Source organism: Siniperca chuatsi, linkage group LG9 (genome assembly GCF_020085105.1).
Source record: "Siniperca chuatsi isolate FFG_IHB_CAS linkage group LG9, ASM2008510v1, whole genome shotgun sequence".
Lineage (NCBI taxonomy): Eukaryota > Metazoa > Chordata > Actinopteri > Centrarchiformes > Sinipercidae > Siniperca > Siniperca chuatsi.
This window is the reverse complement of record NC_058050.1, coordinates 11,204,707-11,229,889: the sequence shown is the minus strand read 5'-3', so window position 1 is coordinate 11,229,889 and position 25,183 is coordinate 11,204,707. Positions and strand designations below refer to the sequence as shown.

The window sequence follows — 25,183 nt, the reverse complement described above, 5'->3', positions numbered from 1 at the left end:
TCTGAAACAACATGAAGGCAGCCTGGCAGGATTCCTCCTCTTCTAGATGTCAGAAAGAGAGCTAGATATTTTTCTGTTCAGTCTTACATATGCACAGGACTAGGTTGTTAGATTACATGTGAATTACTGTTTTTGGTACATAACGATTTTGTAAGGAACAGTCAGTGCCAACATCATGTCTCAACAGGCATGATGTTGTAATAGAAAGCAAGCTGCAATCTGCAAGACATGAAAGGGATTGTGTTTTGTCTGCAAAGTTAGATTTCAGGAATCAGTGCACTCTGGGTGAGACAATGACCCGTGACTTTGACACTGTCAGGATTAAGCTTTAATGAGGATTTCATGAACTGACATTGTTAAATCTAGAGCTCAGTTTCTCACATTTTACCTTTCAAGTGAGAAGTCCTGCTTGATATGGAAGTATTTCAAAGCAGCTGTTCATACAGAGTCAGCACTTTCAGGAATGTGCTTTACCAAGAATGGTCTGGTCAACAAGAGTGTCAATCAAGGGACTAACCTAGTACAATGACCATTGTTTGGGAATGCAGCCTTACTGGTAATTGTCAGCTTTTAATGGATGTGGGCTTGGCTTGTGTACCTTACAGCAATGGGAGTTAAAGGTGTAACCATAGAGAGTATAAGAGGGAGGGGTGAGGTAGAGCCAGAGGGGGGAGTCAAAGAGGGTGGAACTGACAGAGGGGGCGAGGTTGTCAGGGAAAGGGAAATGAAGGAGTAAGCAAGAGTGTGTCTGCAACACAGATTGAGTCAGTAAAAGAGAACAGACATGGTTGGAGACAAAGTGGAGGAGAGAACAAGGAGCGAGTGAGAAAAACAACAAGCCATCAGCAGCCTTGGCCACCTTATCTTTTCCATCTATATACGGAAACCACTGGATATTTTATAAGCCTCTCCCTCTTGCTCTGTGTGAGTGTGTGTGAGAGAGAGGAGGGGATTTGCTGAGCTCACCACCACCATGCTGTGTCCTGCTGCTGTCAGTGCAGCTGCTGCGGCTGTCTGGCTGCTGGCAGTGCTGGGCCCAGGCCTGTCTCTTCCAGCTGATGACAAATCAGAGCCAGGCTTCAGCCTCTGCAGCCACTGCTTCTACAAGCAGACGCCTCCTCAGGGAGCCTCTGAAGGGCCGCTGCTGCGACCACTCTGCCACAGACTGCCCGGGGGACAGGCGTTTGCCACTCTGTCCAAATCGACCTGTGACACAGCTGTCTACTACGCCTTCCATCTTAGCAATGGATGGACAGAGAGGGAGGGAGAGGAGGGGAAAGAGCTTAAGGTAAAGATGCATCTATCATGCTATTTAAAGTAGCACTACCTGTTTTTGAATGATTGGATTTGAAAAACGAAGTACAGTATATGATCACAGATTGGTGTTGCAGCATGGAAGCAGTAAATCAGTGGTGGATATTAACTTAGTACATTTACTCATATACTGTACTTAAGTACAGTCAGTTTTGAGTACTTGAGTATTTCCATTCTGTTACTACTCCACTAGATTTTAGAGTGAAATATTGTACTTTTAACTCCACTATGTTTATCTGACAGATATAGTTAATAGTTTCTTTTCAGATTAAGATTTTATATAAAAAATATGATAAGCTAATAAAATAAAATGGACTGTTAAAAATTAAACCAGTGGTTCCTAACCATTTTAGGATTGTGACCTCTTACAAAAAGCAGTTGTTGCCAATGATGTCCATGAGTTGTTAACAAAGAGACATTTCCCCTTTTTATTTAATTTAAATAACTGTTTAATGCCTAAAGAGGGAAAAGTACCCAATATTTCACAAAGAGCAAAGATTATTAAAGAGCCTGAAAAATAAATACACATTTGTGTACCAAACTTTGTTTTTTTCTTCACTTCTACCTCATTAATTATCAGCCCCTCAGATTTATCATTTGACTAGTCCAGTGGTTCAGTAAAATGGGAACAATACATTTTTCACTTGTCCTATTTTTCAAATGTTATATAGACTAATTTAATATGACCAATGAACTTCTGAGCATTTGAAAATGATCAATGAAATAAAATGTATTGATTCACATTTGAAAATACTAGCTGAAGTATCTATAAGGTAATTCAGTGGGTTATAAGTAGTGTACACCTGCATAGATTCTAATGCACTCATACTTTAACACTTGGTTTTGATGATTTTCTTCTGCCAGACAGAGGAAGAAGGAGACAACAACATTAAAGTAGCAGTACCAGCCCTTCTCAGAGGAGGTGGGGATCCATCTCATCCTGTCTCACCCACAGAATCCCCGCTTCAACACTGGGACTCAGCAGTCACAACACTGGTCCAGTCAAGCATCACTCCCCAGTGCAGCACTTTAGGGGGTGATCTCTACATCCTGACTGGGGTGGGAGGTCTCGGGGCTGCTGAGGAAGGAGAAGAGAAGTGTCAGACGAAGCCGCTGTGGTCTGCAGTGTGCTGCACTGTCCCAGAAGGGAAGAGTGGCTTCAGTGTGGGGTTAATCAGAGAGACGGGGGAAAGGGAGAGACAAGTGAGCGTGAAGGAGCTGGAGGACATGCTCGGAGTGACAGAGCTGTTCTCAGAAGGCTGTGGAGGAGCAGATGGGGAGACTGTTGGAATCAGAGCAGGTCTTCACAGTGAGGGGCTCCCTGGAAATGAGGACATTAAGGAAAGCGCAGAGCCACTGATCGCTGGGGAACAGGCGGCTGGTTTTAATGCTCAGCCAGAGGAAGCTGATGTTGCTGATGTCACACAGGAAATGACAGCAGATGCAGCGACTTCAGAGAGCAGCGGTAAAGAGCAGCGTGATGTGACGCATTCAAGAGCTGTCAGATCAGACTCTCCAGAGTCCTCAGCTGACTATGAAACTGTGGATGAACAAGAGACAGACACAAATTCCAGCAGCACTCTGTTCTACGTCCTTTCCACCACCTTGTCCATCCTTAGAGCTCTGCTGCGGCCTGTGTTCTCCACAATCACCCAGTTACCTGGACAGGTGATACAAGTGACCGAATCATTTAGACATAGTTTTGTTTTATTTAAACTTAAAGGGGTACTCCAGCAATTTAGTATTACACTTCCTTAAGGTCTCATGTGTCTCTTGTGAGGGAAAAAAATTTATGGTCAAAATCGATGCAGCAGAGGCTGAGATATCCTGACTTTTAGCCTTTATTATGGGTCAAGCTCCAAAAATACTGGATCCTACACTTCCCATAATGCAACTGCATAAAGCCTGCCACAACCCAGTTTGTAACACAGGCCTTCTGTTACAAAGTTAAGACTGCAAGCCCAAGCTGAGATGACTCTGATGACATTGTCATGGTTAATTTGTCAGACTTTAGAAGCTCGTCCAGAGCAACAGAAGACATTATACAATTGTTTAGTACAGTAGTAGAAGTCCTCATGATGAGTAAAGCGAACTTCATGCGTAAAATTGGGGGAGTGTCCCTTTAATTTGACCAATTACAGGCAAAATACTTGATAATTACAAGTGTTTTAAAAAGTTCATGAAATAAAACAGTGAGATGTTAGTTTAGTGTAGTCAATTTGTAGAGAAACATTTGCATTTTAACATGTTCAGAATCATTTGCTAAATATCCTCATTCCAGTTTGCTCCTGTCAGAGACTGGAATGAGGTGTGGCCAGTAGGAGGTGTCAACCCATTACATTCCCTCAGGTCATTCTATCATTTCATTATTCACACCATTCTATCTCACTTAAAAAGTGACCTTTTTGTCTTATCTTTACTCAGGTGACATACGTTCTTCAGGAAGACCTTGGAGTTCTGTCTGCCCTGCCTGGAGACACCTTCTCCCTGCTCCATCTCTTGACCTCTGACCTCTTGTCCTGGATGGGCTCAGCTGCAGAAATGCTACTGGGTATCGGGGAAACCTGCTTCTTCGGTGTCTACTACTGCATCTCCTCCATGCTGGGGGCCCTGCTGAACAGCTGCCACACTGGGGTCACTGGCATGGGGACCCTGGCTGGAGACACAGTGGGGATATTAGGTGATGCATTGGATAATGGCTGGTGGGTGACCAAGTTCTTTGGAGGCCGGCTGTGGGAGCAGAGCGAGGGGTATGTAGGAACAGTGATGTCAGAGATGGGGGGTCAGGCAAAAGCTGTAGGTGGCGGGTTGGAGAGGCTGGTGTGGAGAAGTGGAAATGGGGTGGGTAATGTGTTTAGGCTGGGAGGGGGTTTAATAATGGGGATGGTGGATATGGTTATTGGTGCGGTGAGAGGGGCTTTTGAGCAGGAGTCAGAGTGAAAAGTGAAGGAAAAGTCCAGACTCCACTTGATGCCATTAGTAACAAACTTTTCCAAATGTTTCTCCAGTTTTGGTTTGTAAATTTATTTAGCACATAAGAGTGTGAAAAAGGGGGAACTATTTCAATTTGATGTCATTTGATGCCTTAGTTGTTTTGGAAACATTGTAATTCACTACATCAAATTTTGTGAATTACAAATGTTGTACTGTAGGTCTTACACTTCACTGTGGCTGGCTGTCCAAAAAAATCTGCTGTATTTGAGAGCTGGGATATAACTATAACTGTGATTCAAAAAACACTGTGCACAAGGCTTTCGGATGTAATTATTCAAAACAATTCTTGTATGATAATTGTTATGATAAATGTTTGCTTACATGTACATTTGAATAAAAGAGAATGCTAGCTTATTGTACTGTTTTTGTCTTTGTATATGCTTGTGTAATGGAAATGTTTCCCCCATCAAAACAAGAAAGAACAACATTTGTTCTGTTTTTCTGTAAATGCTCATGGTAACACACAATAATATAATAATAACAAAACAATATTTACATATTAATATTTCTTTACATGTATGAAATCCAAACCTTTCAAACATAAAATAATAAAATATCAGTACAAAATGGGTAGAACACACTACTGTACATAAGTACAATTTAGAGGTAATTGTACTTTAGTTGAGTATTGCCATTTGATTCTACTTTCTGTTTATCATCCACTACATTTCAGAGAGAAATATTGTACTTTATACAGATATAGTAGTAGTTACTTTGCAGATTAAGATTTTGCAGATAAAACATATGAGAAGTTTATGAATTATGCATTGTTATAGATTAAACTACCAAGGAGCTATATAAAAAGCAGTCAAAATCAGCTCCACCTCTACCAGCACAGCATTGCTACTTACATGTTAAAGCATCAACAATAATAATCCAATAATATAATAAAGATATATGATATAAATAATAATATAATAATGTAACACTCTGAAAGAATCAGTTCTGGATAGTGAATACTTTTACTGCTGATACTCTTAATATATTTAGCTGATAATACTTAGGGCTTTTACTTCAGTAAAACTTTGAATTCAGGATTTTTACTTGCATTTCCACACTGTGGTATTGTTAGTAGGACATACTGATACAGATGAGACTACCCAACATTGTGTAAAATAGTTAAAATTGCCCCCCTTTCAATGAGCCACAATATTGAAAAGCTGCTTATATGTTAATGCAATAGTAATAATGCAATTTAATATATTTTTTAAAATAACACTCTGAAAGGAGCCATTCTGCATAATGGATACATGTGGGACATTTTAATTTTGACACTTTTATTTAACTGTGACAGAGTATTTTATTATTTATGATTTATATATTGCTTTTACTTTACTTTTTTACACCAATGGTTGTTGTTGTTGGTGGTATTGTTTTTATCATTATTAAAAAAATAAAACCTTTTATGGACTTCCGTTTTGTGGCGGAAGCGGCAAATCAAACCCGGAACACATTGCTAGCTCTCGTTGCATCAGACGGCCGTGGTGGAGGATTCATGTGGCTCTGCTGTGTATGCTAAGTTAGGCTGACGTCTCTTTCTGTTTCATTCAAAGGTATGGGTAACTTCTTACAGAAATTTTCAATAACAAGCCACAGATTTCTGAAACATTAACTTTTAAACGAGTTTTAAACAATGACTACGTGCGTTAACACGCGTCAAGCTCAGCATGCACTTTCAAGAACAAGAGTTTGTTTGTCTGATTAGCTAAAGCTAACTAGCCTGTTTGGCATGATATTTCGTCAGCCTTTGACAGGTCGTAGAGATAAGCTTTGCAGAAAGTGAAACAGATAGCTAACCAGCTAACATAGCCATTGTCTGACACTTTTAAACGATGATTGACGAATGATTTAGGCCAGTATAAAGTACAAAAAAATGTTTTCATACATACATTAAAATCTGTTTGTTTACAGTTTGTTTATAAAGCTCATATCCCTCGTAGATGTCAGTTTGGAGTGACACTGATGAACTAACGACCGGAAAACACCCACTCCACCATTGTCAGGCAGATACAGAATGTCTTGAATAGCATGGCAGGCATACTTGTTTTGCCAAGCTACTCAGTGACAGCAAAGAAAATATGCTCAAGTCAAAACCAGTTCACAATGCACATCATTTCTGTGTCTCTACCAGGGATGGCCACTCTCTACGTTTCCCCTCACCCTGATGACTTCAGGAGCCTTCTGGCTCTCATAACTGCAGAGTTTTGTCCATCCTGCTCGAGGACCCTCACAGATGACCCTCCTGCGTCCCTGAATGCCTGCTCCAGACCGACCCTGGTGCTGGGTGCTGGGGAAGGTGACTCCGTCCTCAGTGGGGCCAGCGCTGTGGCCTGGTACCTGGCCTTACAGGGGAAGAGGGCTGGTGTAGATATAAAGCAGCAGAGCCAGGTCTGGCAGTGGCTCAGCTTTGCAGACAATGAACTCACCCCGGTGTCCTGTGCTGTGGTTTTCCCACTCATGGGGGTGATGGGAATGGATAAGAAGGTGAGAGGAGTATCCAAATGATGTGATTTGTTCTTGTGAGGGTTTATTCTCTAATGACTTGTGTGTTCTCAGCTCCAGCAGAGTTCCCGCGCGGAGTTGATGCGTGTTCTAAAGGTTCTCGATCAGACACTGGAACCGAGAACCTTCTTGGTGGGGGAGAGCATCACCCTGGCTGATATGGCTGTAGCTACAGCTGTTCTTCTACCTTTTAAATATGTGCGTATATTGTGCAACACTTTCTTGTCTTACAGGTTTTTCCACTTTGCTGATTGTCTCTCAGCATGTTTCCATAGTTTGATGGCACAGTAAAATGTTGACAGGTGGCAAACTTGGCTAAGATTTCTCAGTACTAAATTGTCCAGTCAGCCATAGTTTGATTAATATATTTTGTTTTTAGGTGTTAGAGCCATCAGACAGGAAGGTCTTGACCAATGTTACCAGGTGGTTCACGACCTGCATAAACCAGCCACAGTTCCTGAAGGTGTTGGGGAAGATCACTCTTTGTGAGAAGATGGTGCCAGTTACACCGAAGACAAATGCTGCTGCAAATGCTAAAGCTGCTAATGCCAATCCTGTTGTTGATTCTGCCGATGCCACAGCTAATGGTGAGGAAGTTCTGTGCCAGAGTTCATGAATATTTCTTTTTGTGTAAACAGTATTCTGATGTTCTTTATGTTTTCCCTTCTTTAGGCCCACCAAAGACAGAAGCCCAGCTGAAGAAGGAAGCTAAGAAGAGAGAAAAGCTGGAAAAGTTCCAGCAGAAGAAGGAAATGGAGGCAAAGAAAAAAACGCAGCCACCGACAGAGGTATGGATACTTAATTTCTACAAATACAACTTTCTTGTAAGACATTGGAGCAGCTTTGAAAAACATAAACATGGCCTATATCAACAACCTAGCTTCTTTTTTTTTTTCTTTTTTTTTTTTTTGCATAGGTTAAAGATCACTTGACATCAAATCACATGCTTTTTTCTCTTTTAGAAAAAGGCCAAACCAGAAAAGAAGGAATTGGGAGTGATCACATACAATATCCCCACTGCTCCTGGGGAGAAAAAAGGTGATTGATCAGTGTGGGTGGGAGTGTTTTCTCTCTTATAACAGAAGGGATTCTTCTGTTTAGACGACGTCTTATATATTCCCAAAAAATCTTTTGGACACATTTCAGTGTTCACTGTCACAGTTCTTTTGTAGCAGTCATAGCATATTTGTTTTCAGAAATCAGAATCAGAAATACTTTATTGATCCCCAAGGGGAAACTCTTTAACTCTTTAAGTTTTGCCCCTTAGTGGTGGTGAGAGGGATTATATTATATGAAAAAGTGGCATCAGTGCATACCCTCTATAATAATTTTATTGCGATTAACTTCAGGTCCATATGTCAACCCTTTCTCTCTTTCTCTTTTGGTGTTAGATGTCATTAGTCCGCTTCCTGACTCTTACAGTCCTCAGTATGTGGAGGCTGCCTGGTATCCATGGTGGGAGAAGCAGGGATTCTTCAAGCCTGAGTATGGGGTAAGGAAGGTCCTCCCCCTTGCGCTATATTCACAGAAAATGTTCTATTTTTATTGATTATTTTAGTCTGCAATAAAACGTCTCTCTCCCTCACTGCTTTCTGCAGAGGAAGAGTATTAGTGACCAGAACCATCGTGGCATCTTCATGATGTGTATCCCTCCACCTAATGTGACTGGATCACTCCACCTGGGTCATGCCCTCACCAACGCCATTCAGGATTCTCTGACCAGATGGTAACTACAATTTGACTGTTCAATAGCCTGAAATTCAAAGCCATATTTACTAAGACTTTTGTTGCATCATGGGATTTCTGCCTAAATCTCACTTATTTGAATTGGTGTTCTTTGCTCTGTTCGTCCAGGCACCGGATGCGAGGTGAGACCACCTTGTGGAACCCGGGCTGTGATCACGCTGGTATCGCCACCCAGGTGGTGGTGGAAAAAAAGCTGATGAGAGAGAAGGGTATGAGTCGTCACGATCTGGGCAGGGAGAACTTCATCCAGGAAGTCTGGAAATGGAAGAACGAGTGAGTGAAGAAAATAGTAGTAGAAAGGAAGAAATGTGAGAGATGTGAACTGGGATAAATACTGGAATAAAGACACAATAATAACTCAGCCCCTTTTGCCTTTTTAGGAAGGGAGACCGTATCTACCACCAGCTTAAGAAGCTCGGCTCTTCTCTGGACTGGGACAGAGCCTGCTTCACTATGGACCCTGTAAGTTTTTGGAAATCCCTGAACTAATTTGAATAGAATCTCAAGAATTAGAAGAATATTCCTCATTCTCATGTCTATACCCATTTCTCTGTCCAGAAACTTTCCTATGCAGTCCAAGAGGCCTTTATCCGCATGCATGATGAGGGAGTGATCTACAGGAGCAAGAGGCTGGTCAACTGGTCCTGCACACTAAACTCTGCCATCTCTGACATAGAGGCAAGTGTTTTGGTTAATTGATAAGGAATGCATCTTATTACAGTGATAAAGATCTAGGCCTTTTCCTGTAAAATCACAAAAGTCACAAAAATGTGTCAGTCTACTTCTTTTCTTATTATTTTTTAATTTTAGGATTTTACACTTTAGTTGAGCTTTAACCTAAAATGATGTGTAAAAAAAACAAAAAACAAAAACAAAACAACAACTTTGACTGATAGTGTGTGTGTGTGTTACTACCCAGCCCTAGTAATGAGTGGTGTGTGTGTGTGTGTGTGTGTGTGTGTGTGTGTGTGTGTGTGTGTATATATATATATATATATACACACACACACAACTCATCACTAGGGCTGGGTATCAAACACCAAAACTAGAATACCTACAAAACAGAGTATTGAAAACTGTGAAGCACAAAGTTGTCTTGGTTTAAATTCTTAGATCTACATTTATTGATCAGAAATTTCCAGATTTAATTCCTAAGTTTGTTAGATGTATACTGTATTTCAGCCAGTCAATGTTTATGTTTTGCAGTTTGTTAATCTGGAAATTAGATTTTGGAGGCATTGCGGTGGCCTAGGGGCTAAGATGCATATCACATAAGCTGTAACGTCCCTGGTTGGAGTCCAGCTGGTAACATTTGTTGCCTGTCAACCCCCCTCTCTCTCCCCACATTTCCTGTCTGGCTCTCAGCTGCTTACTGCCAATTACAGGCAAAATGCACAACAATAATCCTTAAAAAAAGGAGAAGAAATTGGACTTCGTAGAAATATGTGATTATGCTCAGAAAATGAAGGTATTGAAAAAAAGTGTGATTTTGGTATTCATAGCAAATGTTTTCAGACAGAACCCTGCCCTGCTTTGTTAACCCAGTTATAAGGCTGTGATGGTGACAGATCTAAACACATTTGCCAGTACTGGCCATGCTGTGCTCTCTTAATTAAATCTGCTGGTTGGTTTGCAGGTGGATAAGAAGGAGCTCACTGGCAGGACTCTGTTGCCCGTGCCTGGTTACAAAGAGAAAGTGGAGTTTGGAGTGTTGGTGTCTTTTGCCTACAAGGTGGATGGATCAGGTACATGAGCTCATAGAGAACAGAATATTTTGAAAAAGACACCTTGTGCCACTTCAGTAATACTGTTCTTTATATTTCTTTCTCCTTCTGTTCCTTAGACGAGGAAGTAATTGTAGCAACAACTCGTATTGAAACTATGCTGGGAGACACTGCTGTAGCTGTCCACCCTGCTGACTCCAGATATCAGCATCTGAAGGGAAAAATGGTGCTGCACCCCTTCTGTGACCGCAAGATGCCAATTGTCTTTGATGACTTTGTGGACATGAGCTTTGGAACAGGTGGGCATGGTTACAGGATGAGATCAATCTGTCTGTGGGTCTGCAGTGTGCTTAGAATAAGTAATCATAACAAGTCGTTAGGCCAGGCCACTTTCCTTATTACGACTATTCTCTTTTTTTCTTCTCCCTGCCTCTCCTGTCCCTCTGCACCATTTTCTGTTCAGGTGCTGTCAAAATCACCCCAGCCCATGACCATAATGACTATGAGGTTGGAGAGAGACACAATCTGGCCTTCATCAACATCTTGGATGAGAATGGCCTGCTCATTAACGTGCCTCCTCCCTTCCTGGTATAGTGTCTCATTATCGTTCTTCCCCCTGCAGTGTGTGCATTTCCATTGTGACACTAAAAGTCAGGTTTTCGATAGTTTTCTTGGTGTAGGAGTTTTATTTCTTACTTTTTCCTTTTTAACTATTCTGTTTGTCCCCCAGGGCATGAAGCGTTTTGAGGCCAGGAAGGCAGTGCTTCAGGCTCTCAAGGACAGAAGCCAGTTTAAAGAGATCAAAGACAACCCTATGGTTGTCCCAGTCTGCAGGTAAAGTGAGTTTCATGTGGGCATAAGGGGGACACAGGGTTTTTGTGTTTTAGACCTTTTCATCCTATTCAGGATAATCCTTAAAGCCACATTGTTTATCTACCCTATCAGTCGCTCCAAGGACATTGTGGAGCCGCTGCTGAAGCCGCAGTGGTATGTGAGCTGCACAGACATGGGCAAGCAGGCCGCAGATGCTGTCAGAGAGGGACAGCTCAAAATCATCCCTGATCACCACCTCAAGACGTGGTTCAACTGGATGGACAACATCAGGTAATGATCTCTTTATTTTAAATGTGTTTCTTCTGTTTTATACTTCTTTTTAATACTTCAAAATAGATCTGAGCAGTTATGGCCAATTTCATTTATGGTAGACAGTGTTATCACAGTGGCTAATACATACATATAGTATCTGCACTTTTACACTGAAATCTTGACAGTTAAGTACAGTTAAGCATTTTAAATTGAATTTTGACATATAGGGATATATATGGGATATATAGGGATATTCTTTTAAAGGATCTCACAATAGAAGGGCTGCAACTAACGGTTATTTCTTGATTATTTGATAAATATTTTAGTCTATAAAATGTCAAGGAAATAGTAAGAAATGCCCATCAAAATTCATCAGAACCCAAGGTGATGTCTTCACAATGTTTGTTTTGTCAGACTAACAGTACACAAAATATTTAATTTACTATCACATAAGACAAAGATAAATCATAATTGAGAACCTGGAACCAGAGAATGTATGGTAGTTTTGCTCGAAAAAAGTATACAAATAATAAATTGATTATCAAAATAGCCAATACATTTTCTGTCAGTCGGTTAATTGATTAATCGACTAATTTTTTCAGCTCTAGAGATGAACAATCAGGTGTGTAGTGAGTCCTATTTCAGATTTGATCCATCTGTCTTCCTCTCAGGGATTGGTGTATCTCTCGGCAGCTGTGGTGGGGTCATCGTATTCCTGCTTACTTCGTCACTGTCAACGATCCCTCTGTGAAACCAGGAGAGGTAAGATGTCTGTCCCTATTGTCAAGGTCTGGAGGCTTTCAGATGACAAATAAAAGCTATTTGCGTTGTTTTTCTGCCTTTCTTTGCCTGTTTCCTTTATTTATTTACTCTTTTTTTTGTTCGTTTTTATTTCCCTCCAGGACATGGATGGTCATTACTGGGTGAGTGGGAGATCGGAGGAGGAGGCCAGAGAGAAGGCAGCAAAACGCTTCAATGTGTCTGTGGACAAAATTACCCTCAGACAGGGTAAGATTGAATAGTTTTTAGTAATTTAGCAGTCTCATTACCACAATTATTGTAAAGGATATCTAATCAGTTCATGTTTTGCTACTACACAGATTCACCTAATTTAATTAATTCTACTCCATATTCAGACAGATTAAATAACTTTTGTTCCTGTGTTTCAGATGAGGATGTTCTGGACACTTGGTTCTCGTCTGGCATTTTCCCTTTCTCCATCTTTGGATGGCCTAATGAGGTAAAAGACTGAGGTCAACCACCTTTCTACAGACACAAATAGCACTTTTTTTGGCAGTAGATAGCAAAGATATCCTCTGCAGTAGAAACACTTCTCTAAAACTGGAAATTCTGCCACCCAAATTCTACACTTTTACTTTTATTAATATATTAAACTGGTTCACGTCCATTGACTGTGCCTGTGTTCTATATAAAATATGACTTTTAAACAGTGTTGTTTATGTATTTCCATCATAAATGTTGCTATTTGCGATTTTCTTTTAGACACAGGACCTGAATGTGTTCTACCCTGGCACCCTGCTAGAAACGGGCCATGACATCCTGTTCTTTTGGGTTGCTCGTATGGTGATGATGGGCCTCCAACTGACTGGCAAGCTGCCCTTCAAAGAGGTGAGACCAATCAAAACTGCCAAAACCCAAAACAACAACAGGATGAGACATTAGTGTTATTAGCAGGACATGACTAAATAATAATGATGCTTTTTTTTACAGGTTTATCTGCATGCAGTGGTGAGGGACGCCCACGGACGAAAGATGAGCAAATCTCTGGGCAACGTCATTGACCCTCTGGACGTCATTACAGGGATCTCACTAGAGGTAAAGCCTAATCACGTTTTGATGCACGTTCAGATACACACAAACATAAAGTCTTTTCTCTCCCCCATTTGGGTTGTCTTTTACATGGTCGCCACACGCTCATTGCACCCCTGAGGCCCATATTCTTATGTAAGCTTTATTAAGCACCCTTTTCTGCTTCCAACAAGCTTTTATTGAGGCCATCAATCTCTTCACCAGCTGGGGGAAAAAGTGCTCAGTCAGATGAAGAAGACCTGTCCTCTAGAGGGCACTGAAGGACTTTTAGTAAACTGCACTTTACCCTTATAGTTTTCCTTTAAAGGTCCTGTCCTGCCTGTCCAATTAAAACACCAGTGGAAAATCAATACATGTTATGAAAAACAAACAAAAAACAAACAAAGCAATTGAAAGGGGTTTCTCATTCTCAAGATAAGGAGAAAATTGTTGAACACATTGTTTTGTTTTATAAATGGTACATCCCTCCTTATTACCCATCCCCCTACCCTCTAGGGTCTGCATGTCCAGTTGATGGACAGCAACTTGGATCCACTGGAGGTGGAGAAGGCAAAGCAGGGCCAGAAGTCAGACTACCCAAATGGCATCCCAGAGTGTGGCACAGATGCTCTCCGGTTCGCCCTGTGTGCCTACACTAGCCAAGGTAAAATAATTTGTCTTTTCTTACCTTCTCCTTCACCTTGTTCCTCTATTGGCCCACGGCCTGGATGTCAACCGTGACTTCATAAAATATATCAAAACACTGGGTAAAAGACGGCATTAGAATCCTCTCAGTACAAAGTCAATTGTTACAAAATCAATCTATTTTAATATATACTGAAATGATCATTTATTCATCGGTGTGTCTCCCAGGTAGGGATATCAACCTGGATGTCAACCGCATCCTGGGTTACCGTCACTTCTGCAACAAACTGTGGAATGCTGTGAAGTTTGCCATGAAGACGCTGGGAGACAACTTTGTACCATCAGAGAAAGCCCAGGTGAGACCAGGGGAAAAGATGAAAGATACAGAACATAAACAAGGACTGATCCATACTTATTTATATTCACCCAGTGACATACGTACCATATTTGTAAATGTTTAGTAAAACTGTTTTCTTTTTACCATTATTTGTCTGGGGATATAGTTTACCCATATGCTGCCCTGTTTGTATTCATAAACTTTTGGGAGTTACCCAGTATAGGAGTTGTGTTAACTGAATCAGAACATTTTCTCTTTACACTTCATTCAATCCTCAGTTGTGTGGAGAGGAGAGCGTATCAGACAGGTGGATTCTGTCTAGACTGAGTGCTGCTGTTGGTCTCTGTGACGCTGGCTTCAAGGCCTACGACTTCCCAGCCATCACGACCGCCATCTACAACTTCTGGCTGTATGAGCTCTGTGATGTCTACCTGGTAAGGAACTTTGAGACCACTGAGCAGCCCAGCTCCATTTATCTTAAATAGATTGTGAGGGCATATACAAAGTTAATGATTTTGCAGAAGACTGTGTGACCATAACAAATTCCACTACTTTTTCCTCATCTCTTCCTTCCCGCTCTTCTTGTCCTCCAGGAAAGTGTGAAACCAGTGTTCAGTAAAGCAGAGGAAGACAGCACCAGCCAGAGACAGGCCCTGGTGTGCAGACAGACCCTTTACACCTGTTTAGAAGTCGGTCTGCGCCTTCTGTCTCCCATGATGCCCTTCGTCTCTGAGGAACTCTACCAGAGGTTACCACGACGACGACCTCATAGCGATCCCCCCAGCATCAGTGTCACATCTTACCCTGACACAGAGGAGGTGAGATATGGAAAGGGTAAATGAGGGATGTTAAAAAACTCACTGATGTACAAATGCCTGTGCAGATCAGAACTGAAGCAATACATTATTTTTACAGTTACAGTAAAGTTACAGTTTCACATATTATGAGAGGATGAACATCACTTATTTTAAATAATAGTCACTGAGGGTCATTTTTGTGTGATGCGCTCCTTTTTTTTAGTGAGCCATACGTTATTTCTGTGATTTGTTGCAGTTCTGCTGGCACAGTGAGGAGGTCGACCGTGACATGGACTTCATAATGACTGTGGTCAAGACGATCAGGTCACTGAGGGCCGACTACAACCTGACCAAGACCAGAGCTGACTGTAAGACGACACACATCAACTAAATTATAAAAGTTACTCTGGAATGATTCTTGGTTTAAAGGGACAGTTCACCCAAAAATCTAAAATACATATTTTTCCCCTTACCTGTAGTGCTATTTATCCATCTAGATTGTTTCGGTGTGAGTTTTGAAATAATCAACAGCAATGTCTCTTTCCAGAAATCATGACCCGGTTACTCAAGATAATCCACAGACCTTGTTGAGCAGTTTCATGTTCGAACTATTTTCTTTCTACCGATAGTTCCTACATGAAATTGCTCACAACAAGGTCTGTGGATTATTTTGAGTAAACGGGTCATGATTTCTAGAAAGAGACATTGCTGTTGATTATTTACATTTTATGCTACTTTATACTTAATACAGAAATTCAGATGGAAATATTGTACTTTTTACTTCTAAATGTAATATATTTGTTACTTTGATGATTGAAGATTTTACATACAAGACATATGATGAGCTCATAAAATATGATGCATTGTACTAGATTAAACTACAAAACAGTATGTAGAGTAGTTAAAATTGGCTCCACCTCAGCTAGCTACAACATGAAATGCTGCTTACACATTAATGCATCAGTAATAACAATCTAGTAACATAACTTCTAGAATAATGACTACATACTTTTGAGACTTTTGAGTACATTTTGCTGATAACACTTCTGTGCATTTACTTAAGTAAGATTTGATTGCAAGACTTTTATTGGTAATAAATGTAATTGGCAAAAGTATGAGAATAATACCCAGGTTGACAAATACCCGAATTTCCCTTAAGCCAGTACATGTGAATGTACATCAACAACGATCTGTTTTTGTTCACACTAATGGTTTCAACCACAGGCTGTATTGAATGTATCTTGTCAACAAGTTATCTTTTATGATGCCTAAATAAGACGGTGTAGTCCCTCATTCAATTGGACGGGAGTTCCTGTCCAATTTTTTCACAATTGACAGTGTCCAGATGACTACGACTGAAACCTTTTCTACGATATGATGCCCATTTTCTCTCCCAGGTTACCTCCAGTGCATAGACTCTGCGACCGTGTCCCTGGTGCAGAAGTACAGTCTGCAGATTCAGACCTTGTCTTATTCTCAGGCCGTCATTCCTCTGACTGCCAACCAGCCTGTCCCAGAAGGCTGTGCTGTGGCTATCGCCTCTGACAGATGTACTGTCAACCTTATGCTCAAGGTGAGGGCGGGTAGTCTGTTCAATTTTGTTTGGTTTCTCCCATCGCTCTACCTCTTCTTATGTGTCATACATTAGTTCTGGTTTTGATTTAGCTTCCTTAGACACAAGCTTGGGTGATGTTTACTTGTTCTTAAAATTACAAAACAGTTAAATTCACTGGTTCTGTTTTGACAAGTTTTGACTACCTGATTAATCTAAGAGCATGAATACACTGCACCTACTTGTAATTGAAGCAGGTAAATATGCTAGGAATACTATTTAAACTAGGTCTCCTTCACTGACCTGAAATAACATGATCTTAATGTACAACTATTGTCCTTATTGTCACTTCACCTTTAATTCCCCCAGGGTCTCATTGATGTGGAGAAAGAAGTGGCTAAGCTTATTACAAAGAAAGGTGACCTGGAGAAACAGATGGAGAAACTGAGAGAGAAGATAGCAAAGAGTGACTACAAGGAGAAGGTGCCAGTGAAGGTGCAGGAGCAGGATGCTGAGAAGGTGGGAAAAAGAAATTGAGTCACAGGGTTTCTTGGTGTGTAAGACATGTGAATTACTGGTAAATAATTACTTCCTTTTCTCCACAGCTACGGCAGAGCCAAACTGAACTTGAAAAAGTAAAAGAAGCCATGGACAACTTCAGGAAAATGATGTAACTCTCCCCTTAGCATTATGTAAATCAGGATCATTTATTTCCACTTTTTTCATGTCTGTGTATTAATTTTCATACTCATTTTCCAAGTTGATTATAGTATGGAGGGAATTCAATAAAGCTCTTATGACAATTGTCTTCACCAGTGTATTGTTCTGAGGCAATCTATTAATCTAAGTCTCTTGTATATCTGCAATTTGTATCACTTGAATCAAGTAATGAACAAATGAATTCAGTCCCTTATGTCAAACATTGTATTCAGCATATTTAATAGAGCATGTTAGAGCCATCATTATAGATACAGCTTTGTTCATAAAGACAGTGTCCACAGAAAAGAAATAAACCTGAAAAGCTTTTTTGGCTGCATTTTAAAGATAAATTCCTGTTCTGACAGCATTAAGATTATTTTATATTATTTAAATTGTAGCGATGTGTTTCTACTTATAATTGCTCCTTTACAAATACAGCCAAAGAGGGAACAATGGAAGGAGAGATAGATGGCTCATGCATTCACATGAAATGCATTCTTTTTTTTTTTTAAAAGAGACAAAAACTAAAAGTATGACTAACCTCAAAAGAAAAGATGTACTACAGGTTTTTGGGTGGGGGTAGAGGGGGAGTGATGGTAGACCAGATCTTTCCAGATGCCACCACAGCAACACTATACATGACAACAAATTTGTCTTGGAAAGAACCTGGAACAAAATCACAGTAATACATTCACACCATGCCAGGAACATGCTCTGACCACAGGCCATCCAAATCCTCAGCTGCTCATATCCTCTCATCCACCCATCCTTCTTTACAGTCTCCAGGGTGAGTGGAACTCGGAGGCGGGGAGGGGAGTGCAGTGTGTCGTTTCAAAGTTTCGCATGTACTTCCGCGCCTGGTAGAGAGAAAAGACAGTGGGGATGGAGGAGGAATGGAGAATGAGAGGTGTGGGAGGGCAATGAACAAGAAGTGCATAACTTGATTATATTAGCATTGGTCTATCTGGCTCAGTGCCATACAAATCTCTTCCATCTCTTAAGGGTTTACATGGCAGGTGAATAAAGCCTAATTCAGAAGGCATTACCAAGGGAGGAAAAGCATAGCATTAGCTGTAATTGATGGCACTCCTCTTGTTTGATGTTAAATGACTTCAATAAGCTGAGCGTGGTGAAATATATTACACCAGTCAACCTGAGAGTACAGGTGAGTTGGTTACTATGGCGACCAGAAAAGTGTTCCTCAGTAGTAATGATGTCTGAATAGCTGGGATGTGTTTTTTGTGCGAGAGAAGGGGGAAGGTAAGCCAACCTTAAACAAGAAAATGGGGCTTATTGGAGAAAAGGAAATTAGCCTATGTAACCTGACTTGCAGAGATGAAATAAAGACAACAGGAGAAACAACTGTATACACTGAGATTGAGGGCATCGATAATAATAGATTATCTCCTTACCAAAAAAAGAGCCAGCTGCCGCCTTCCCTCTAGAGTCATATCCTCACCTGGTAACATTAAGAGTGTCAGATCATGTAAAAGTACTGTGAGGTGATACATATATGTATGAGGGTAGTGCTATGTGCAGTTAATTTCCCTAGTAAATGTGAAAGACCCCGAGGCTTACCAACACTCCATGGAAACAAAACATCTTTGTCTGCCTGATAAGACTGCAGCACAGACACACACCAGTCATCGTCCACCTCATAGCCACTGTACACAGATGCTGCAGAGCAAGAGTGAGCTGGCATTACACACAGCTGTTATAAAACCAACTTACTATGCAAGCGTTGAAATCCTTAAATGTAGAAATACACAGTTAAATTAAGTTTAATTCTAATTTGCAAATAAACTTAAAAGGTAAAGCAGAGTTGAAAGGCAATTTGAAGTGTCAAACATAGTCAAATGGTGGCGTGAACCTATGGGCACACACATACCTTCTTCTAAGTGATTGGAGGATCCCAGCCATTGTCTGACAACTCTTACCCCTTCATCTGTCATTATTTTGGGGTACCTGGGCAGGAAAATGACATCACCACTTTTATGTGTGTCACTCAACATGTCCAAATACATTGAGCGTATCCAGCAATGAGAATACAGAGATTAGATGTTTAAGAATCAGAAGACCGACCTAAATTGTAGCAGTTTGAGCAGGAGGTCATTGCCTCTGTTAGACATGACGTCCTCTGGACCCCTGTAATACAGTGTAATATCGTACAGTGTCAGTAATCTTGTGACCAGGTCAGTGACTAGGCAAGTGGATGCTTCCTCCTACCTCTGCATCAATTAGCAAAGCACTTAACCTTCATCATATTGACAATTACTGTGTTGGAAACCGTAGATGATTCAAGTGCTGGGTAGTTTTAATTATGTTGAAAGGATTATATAACTATGGTGTAAGGTATATTCCTATAATGTTTAGAGTCCTTGAATACAGAAAATGCCTTACCATTTGACATGCATCTACTTTATATATAGAACAATGATGTGCACAATTATGTCACACTTAACTTTAATTACTGTAACAATAAATGACTTACTAATAATACAATGTACTCTCATTTAAACAACAAACACCCAACAATAAAAAAATATATTTTATTGCATTTTATTTCTTTAACTACTTGGCAAAATGTTACTGATTACTTCATGACATACTAGTGGGTGTACCTAAATATTCCAACCACTAATACAATGGTCTTTTGGTTTCCTTTTCCAAAAAAAAAAAAAAAAAATGAAAGGGAAGAGAGGCAGGAAGAAAACATCTCACATTTTTACTGAACCGTTGTTATGACCCCATTCAACATCCTATTTCAACCAAAATATTTCCTGCTAACATTATGCATGTGTAAACCCAGTGGAAAGCATACTATAAACCTGCTATACTATATATTGAGACATTTTAAGTTGTGGGGACTTACGTTGTGGTGATGATCTCATCTCTGGTTCTCCTGATCAGCAGGACTGGTCCCTGATATCTGGAGGAAGAGAAGGAGTTGTGTTAATCATCAGCCACATCACTGTGAGCTACGCCAACAAAAAAATAAACTTAGTTTCACAATTACACTCCAATATGTTGCATAATATTCAATGATGCAGACTTTGACTTTTATGACTAGTGTCACTATTAATAGACTGTCCCACTCACTTGAGAAGCTGCTCAGCATTGTTGAGGTTCATGTACTGCCTAACTGTGTGTTGTACCAACGGCCCTAAGAGAGAACAAAGATATTTCAGTTACTAAAACAAAGCTACCTGCTGCAAACAATTAGGAGTTTATGACCTTTAACCACTAGAGACTCACTCCAGCTGTCAGGCATGACCTTGAGGGCCAGAGGTAGGAGGTCATCGAAGGAAGCATCCAACACTAATGATTGGATCTCTGGGTAAGACATCACTGCCCAACTTGCTAAGAAAGGAAATGGAAAGACAGAGGGACAGAAAATGAAGAGGAAGGACTAAATAACATGATTCACATTTATAGCATACAAAAGTGCCGATCATGTATTGTTCTTGTCTTTGTGTACCTGTGAATCCTCCTATGGACCAGGCATATATGACAATGTCGCTGAGCTGGAAGCCCAGCTTGTGTATTGCAAACTGGATCACTACATCCATGGCATTTGCCTCATTCTGGGGGAATGGCACTCCCTAGTAGAAAGATACAAGTAAAAAAGCAATGTCCATGCATTATTAAACATAACAGTAACACTTAACCCATCTACGAAACCATCCCCTTCCAAAGAGTTAACAGATCTACAATGTTTTATTCCACTCCGTTGATAATATCGACCATGGGAGTGTACTTTTTCTCTTATGCAATACTGGCCAACTGAAACTAGAAATTCAACATACCGTTATTTTCCACTGTGCTGTTTGTTAGGACTATGTGAAGCACAGGCATACACTGTAAACTCATGCTGGTTTAAGGATTAACTGTGGTACCAAATCTGACAACACTGCTTACCGTACTGCCTCCAAAGCCAGGGTGGTTCCAGCCCAGCACAGAGTAGCCACCTACAGTGCACATCAACACAAGATTGAACTATAACTGAAATACAACAATTTCAGACTATGCTTATCCACAAAAAATGTAAATAACATTATAAAATATCTTGACTCTTGTGAAGTAGAGGACTCCTCACCCTCCAATGGAGTGTTCATGCAGCCCACCTCATAGAAGCCTGCGTTCCCCTCACAGCAGATGACCTGTGGCAGAATTCATACATTTCAAGAACCAGTTGTAATGTGACTGATGTGACACGAGTTTTGTTGGACCCTGAAACAAGCCCGAGGCACAAAAACAACAAGTCATTTCAAACATTTACCAGGGTCTGCCCAATCTGTCCCCCGTCTCTCCTTCGATCCACAAACATTGTGTCGATCTCATTACCATCGCATGCCACAAGCTTGTTCCTTTGGCCGTCAAACTGTGACAAAATGGAGGGAAATTGACAGAGAATGATGATTGGTATTTATTTAAGTGAGTTTAGGTGACAGTTAGAGATTGAGTGAGTGTGTGTTTTTTTTTTTTTACCTCTTCTATTAACCTAGCCTGGCCTTGCTGGAGCATGGGTCTCATGGCTTTCTGCAGTAAACCTACAGAGCCAGGGTACAGCATCCTCCTCCCAAATGAGTGGGCAATAAGAAAACTGAAGAGGAAGAAAATAGATATGATGACACTGTAGCAACATTGGACAAATACTTTATTTTTAGAAAAATGAGACTGAATAGCAGTGAAAAAGGATGCAAACATACTATAAAGCAGACTGTATCTATCCCTTTACTGTGATACTACTAACAAATCTGCAGTTTCATCCTGCAGTCATGCAGAGCCTTATTTTTTGGATCGTGCAGCATAAACTGCATTTACCTGATGATGTGGCATGGTAGAGTACGCACAGAGTTGAGGACACTGTCTGCTGCTCCTCTCAATTTGGGCTCTGGCTTCAGCAGAGAAACACCAGCCTTGGATAGTTTCCTGTCACACACAGAGTCAAAGACTTACAATGAAACAGATAAGCCACAAAGCAATTTGACATTCAATGGATGCATTTATCAAATGTACTTCACAGTGCTTTGAATGCATGTATTTATAATGAATTGACCCTGGTGGGAATAGAATTGCCGTGAACACATGGCCCTTTCAAATGGTGATAAAATATAACAGCAAAAACTTACGGACTGCTGACTTCTGTCCAGCTGAAATCCGAAGGCCAGCACGAGAAGTCAAAGTCATAGCACCTCACTTTTTTCTACATGGAAAGTACGAACAAAAAATATGTTGTCCCTTGAATTGAGCTCTAATGTATTAATATGGATAACATATTTGTAATTATTCTTTTGTCCCCTTTTCCCCAAAACACTAGAGTACTAATACCAATAGCAAATCCTGATGTTCAGTACTTTTCAAGTAGTTGCCATGACCTCACCTTGTTTGCTGGTGTGTGATTCTTCTTGGTTTCTTCAAGAATGGAGATAAACTGAAGATACTCTGAGTTTTTCCATCTCCCCCACCCTTGGGGAGACAATGAAAGGGAAGAGAGGCAGGAAGAAAACAAAAACAGAGAGAGATATAAATGGAGTGCACGAGATACAAAAAACATTTTGCTACAAAGCCTCAAGGGTGCGTTTAGTATGCTTTGTGCGTGTAGACCTTGTACAACTGTCTCAATGTTAATTAAATCTTATTGGCATGCAGCATATACAGCATACGTTGTGATATCTAAAGATGAATGAATTGAATTAGTCATCACCTGCCAATCAATTGAAATCTGTAGCCTCACCTCTAAGACAGGCCACTCCTAGAAGACACACCAGCACTGTACCCACATACTGACTCACTGGAACCAGCTTACTGCTGCAGATGTAACCTAAAAATACACAAAGCAACAGTGACACAGACATCCACATAGCCCCCTCTCTTTCTTTGCCAGACTTGAGCCTCATTAACGGGTACCAATATAAAAAAGATTCACAGTCTGACAACTACCCTACAACCATATGCATAAATCAATATCAGAAGCTCAATTATACACTAAGAAGTAGCACACAACCTCAAGCAATTACATTTCTATTGATGCATAGTCTTGGTGGATGATTAAGTTGATTAACTTTATATTAATCCCACTTGTAGGAGAATAGCAATTCCCAAGAACATCCACCCAGTGGCAATTTTTCTTCCTTAATGGAAGGAGAAATGTCATCCAGAATTTAAAAAAAAACAACATATTTTGACATATGTCACTGCCAAACCTTTTGAGAAAGACTTCTACTGAAACATGTCAAGCTCACGTTTAAATAGTACAAAGGCACTATACACCATCAGAAACAAAATGGCTTCAGTGTGTTTTTATAATTTGCTATTCTCCCAAAGCTGGGATTGTTTACATGTAAGTAAGACTGGGCAATGAGGTTGACATCATTATCACGATATTAACCTGGATATTTTCCAATATACAGTAAACAAATATCATAATATGTATGAGAAATTACATTACGATTTTCTTTAGTTGAAATTCAAAAAATGATCATATTGAATTATCACCCAGTCCTTGTCAACATTGTCTCTTTTATACAACCAAGTCTGTCCCTCTTTGGAACATCAACTCATATGATTATATGTCACAACTAAGGCTACAATTAATGATTATTTTCATTTTCAATTAATCTGATGACTATTTTCTTAATTAATTGATTAACCCTTCTATTCTTCGTCTATTAAACATCAGAAAATAGTGAAAAATGTCTATCACAGTTTCCCAGAGCCCAAGGGAACATCTTCAAACGTCTTGTTTTGTACAACCAAGAGTCTAAAAACCAAACATATTCAATTTACAAAAACATTGAATAGAGAAAAGCAAGAAATCTGCACACTGAAGAAGCTGGAAGCAGAGAATGTTTGCGGTTATTCCTTGATAGGAGACTGATCAAAATTGTTACTGATTAATTTTCAGTTGATCAACTAATATTTCTATTAATTTCAGCTGCAGTAAATAGTGGAGAAGAGATAAGTCTCCCTGTGTTTCCCACCAAACATAATTTATACAACCTACCTTTCCTGTACAGATAGCAGAGGAGAAGAGGAGAGCTGTAATAGGACAGAGACCACAGTGCTGAAGCCTAGAGGGAGAAAACACAAACTTTACTTGACAAAACTTCTTAACTCTTTCCATAGATTATTATCAAGCATGCAAGCAACCATACTAACCCAGCCGAGGATGCTGTCAGTGTGTTTCTCCACACTCCTGGGTTGGTAGTTCCATCCCTGCTAAGAGTGAGAGAAAATGTTGTTCATATCATGAGCACTGTTGCTAACGTCTGCCTTTCAGATTGCTAACGTTAGCTAGCTAGCTAGCTAGCTAGCAGCACTGACTCTAGCCATTTAAACAGGTTAATAAATATTCCAAATACACACCGTCGTTACAGTGGATCTGTTAAAGTTAACATATATGCTTATTCTTCGTTTTCTGTTCAGTTTCTATCTCTTCTCTTCCCGTCTTGAGTTCCCTCTCACCTGCTTCCCACTTAGCGTTAGCATAACCAGGTTAATGTCATTGAGGAAAACAGTTTATGAAGCTACAGTTAGTCTGGCTTAAACTGTGACGGTGAAGCAGAAAGGAATTGAACATGAAAAGACAAAGAGTTTTGGTGAGCGCCTGTCATTTCATTCATTTACAAACTGCCACCCCGGCTGTAGAGTGCAGTGACAGCAGGGTTTCAATAACAAACACCTGACACTTCCGGGACGCAGAGGGAGCTACATCAATGCTAAGAGATGAAATACTGTTCCGTTTTCGCAGTCGGCTGTACTTAAACATATGCAAAACATTATAGATATTCCTACCCTCCTCCCCGCTCTGCCTTCAGGTCGAGACGGGTCCGGTGACCGGTGAATTCGTTGCAAATGAGGCCCTAAAATACAACGAAGCAACATCCAGCCAGCCATTCTTACACTACGAGGACTACGGAAGCCTGCACTGATCATAAATCTCAAACGCGAAAGCGCTTTGAAATTTGTTGAAAAA

General features: G+C 40.4%; 3 protein-coding genes across 4 annotated transcripts; 2 read left to right on the top strand and 1 right to left on the bottom strand.

Annotated features, from left to right (window-relative positions):
- The first annotated feature begins 689 nt into the window (after nucleotides 1–689).
- Nucleotides 690–4,667, top strand: LOC122882036. Its single transcript, XM_044208975.1, has 3 exons — nucleotides 690–1,288; nucleotides 2,179–2,982; nucleotides 3,739–4,667. Exons 1-3 carry the CDS (start codon nucleotides 974–976, stop codon nucleotides 4,252–4,254), a joined length of 1,635 nt encoding a protein of 544 aa, XP_044064910.1. The 5' UTR covers nucleotides 690–973; the 3' UTR covers nucleotides 4,255–4,667.
- A 1,045-nt stretch (nucleotides 4,668–5,712) lies between these two features.
- On the top strand, nucleotides 5,713–18,063 carry vars1 (valyl-tRNA synthetase 1). The gene is made up of 29 exons (XM_044208861.1): nucleotides 5,713–5,861; nucleotides 6,440–6,792; nucleotides 6,865–7,008; nucleotides 7,190–7,397; nucleotides 7,483–7,598; nucleotides 7,773–7,848; nucleotides 8,202–8,302; nucleotides 8,409–8,536; nucleotides 8,665–8,829; nucleotides 8,937–9,018; nucleotides 9,115–9,234; nucleotides 10,193–10,301; nucleotides 10,400–10,579; nucleotides 10,744–10,868; nucleotides 11,011–11,114; nucleotides 11,226–11,384; nucleotides 12,038–12,128; nucleotides 12,269–12,374; nucleotides 12,536–12,606; nucleotides 12,870–12,995; nucleotides 13,098–13,202; nucleotides 13,692–13,839; nucleotides 14,049–14,176; nucleotides 14,436–14,591; nucleotides 14,751–14,975; nucleotides 15,211–15,322; nucleotides 16,352–16,527; nucleotides 16,876–17,025; nucleotides 17,112–18,063. The coding sequence occupies exons 2-29, from the start codon at nucleotides 6,442–6,444 to the stop codon at nucleotides 17,178–17,180; spliced, it is 3,831 nt and encodes a 1,276-aa protein (XP_044064796.1). The 5' UTR covers nucleotides 5,713–5,861; nucleotides 6,440–6,441; the 3' UTR covers nucleotides 17,181–18,063.
- On the bottom strand, nucleotides 17,429–25,157 carry abhd16a (abhydrolase domain containing 16A, phospholipase). Of its 2 annotated transcripts, none has more exons than XM_044208973.1 (20): nucleotides 25,003–25,157; nucleotides 24,367–24,426; nucleotides 24,212–24,278; nucleotides 22,943–23,029; nucleotides 22,589–22,674; nucleotides 22,338–22,411; nucleotides 22,030–22,137; nucleotides 21,694–21,808; nucleotides 21,485–21,586; nucleotides 21,302–21,365; nucleotides 21,124–21,173; nucleotides 20,684–20,807; nucleotides 20,461–20,565; nucleotides 20,305–20,368; nucleotides 20,078–20,134; nucleotides 19,288–19,350; nucleotides 19,094–19,170; nucleotides 18,784–18,882; nucleotides 18,618–18,664; nucleotides 17,429–18,062 (listed from the first exon to the last, which is right to left on the bottom strand). In XM_044208973.1, the coding sequence occupies exons 1-20, from the start codon at nucleotides 25,141–25,143 to the stop codon at nucleotides 17,979–17,981; spliced, it is 1,674 nt and encodes a 557-aa protein (XP_044064908.1). In that variant the 5' UTR covers nucleotides 25,144–25,157; the 3' UTR covers nucleotides 17,429–17,978. The 2 variants fall into 2 exon arrangements, with proteins under 2 accessions (XP_044064908.1, XP_044064909.1); XM_044208974.1 differs by having other exon boundaries at nucleotides 24,367–24,423; nucleotides 25,003–25,153.
- Between the last annotated feature and the right edge of the window lie 26 nt (nucleotides 25,158–25,183).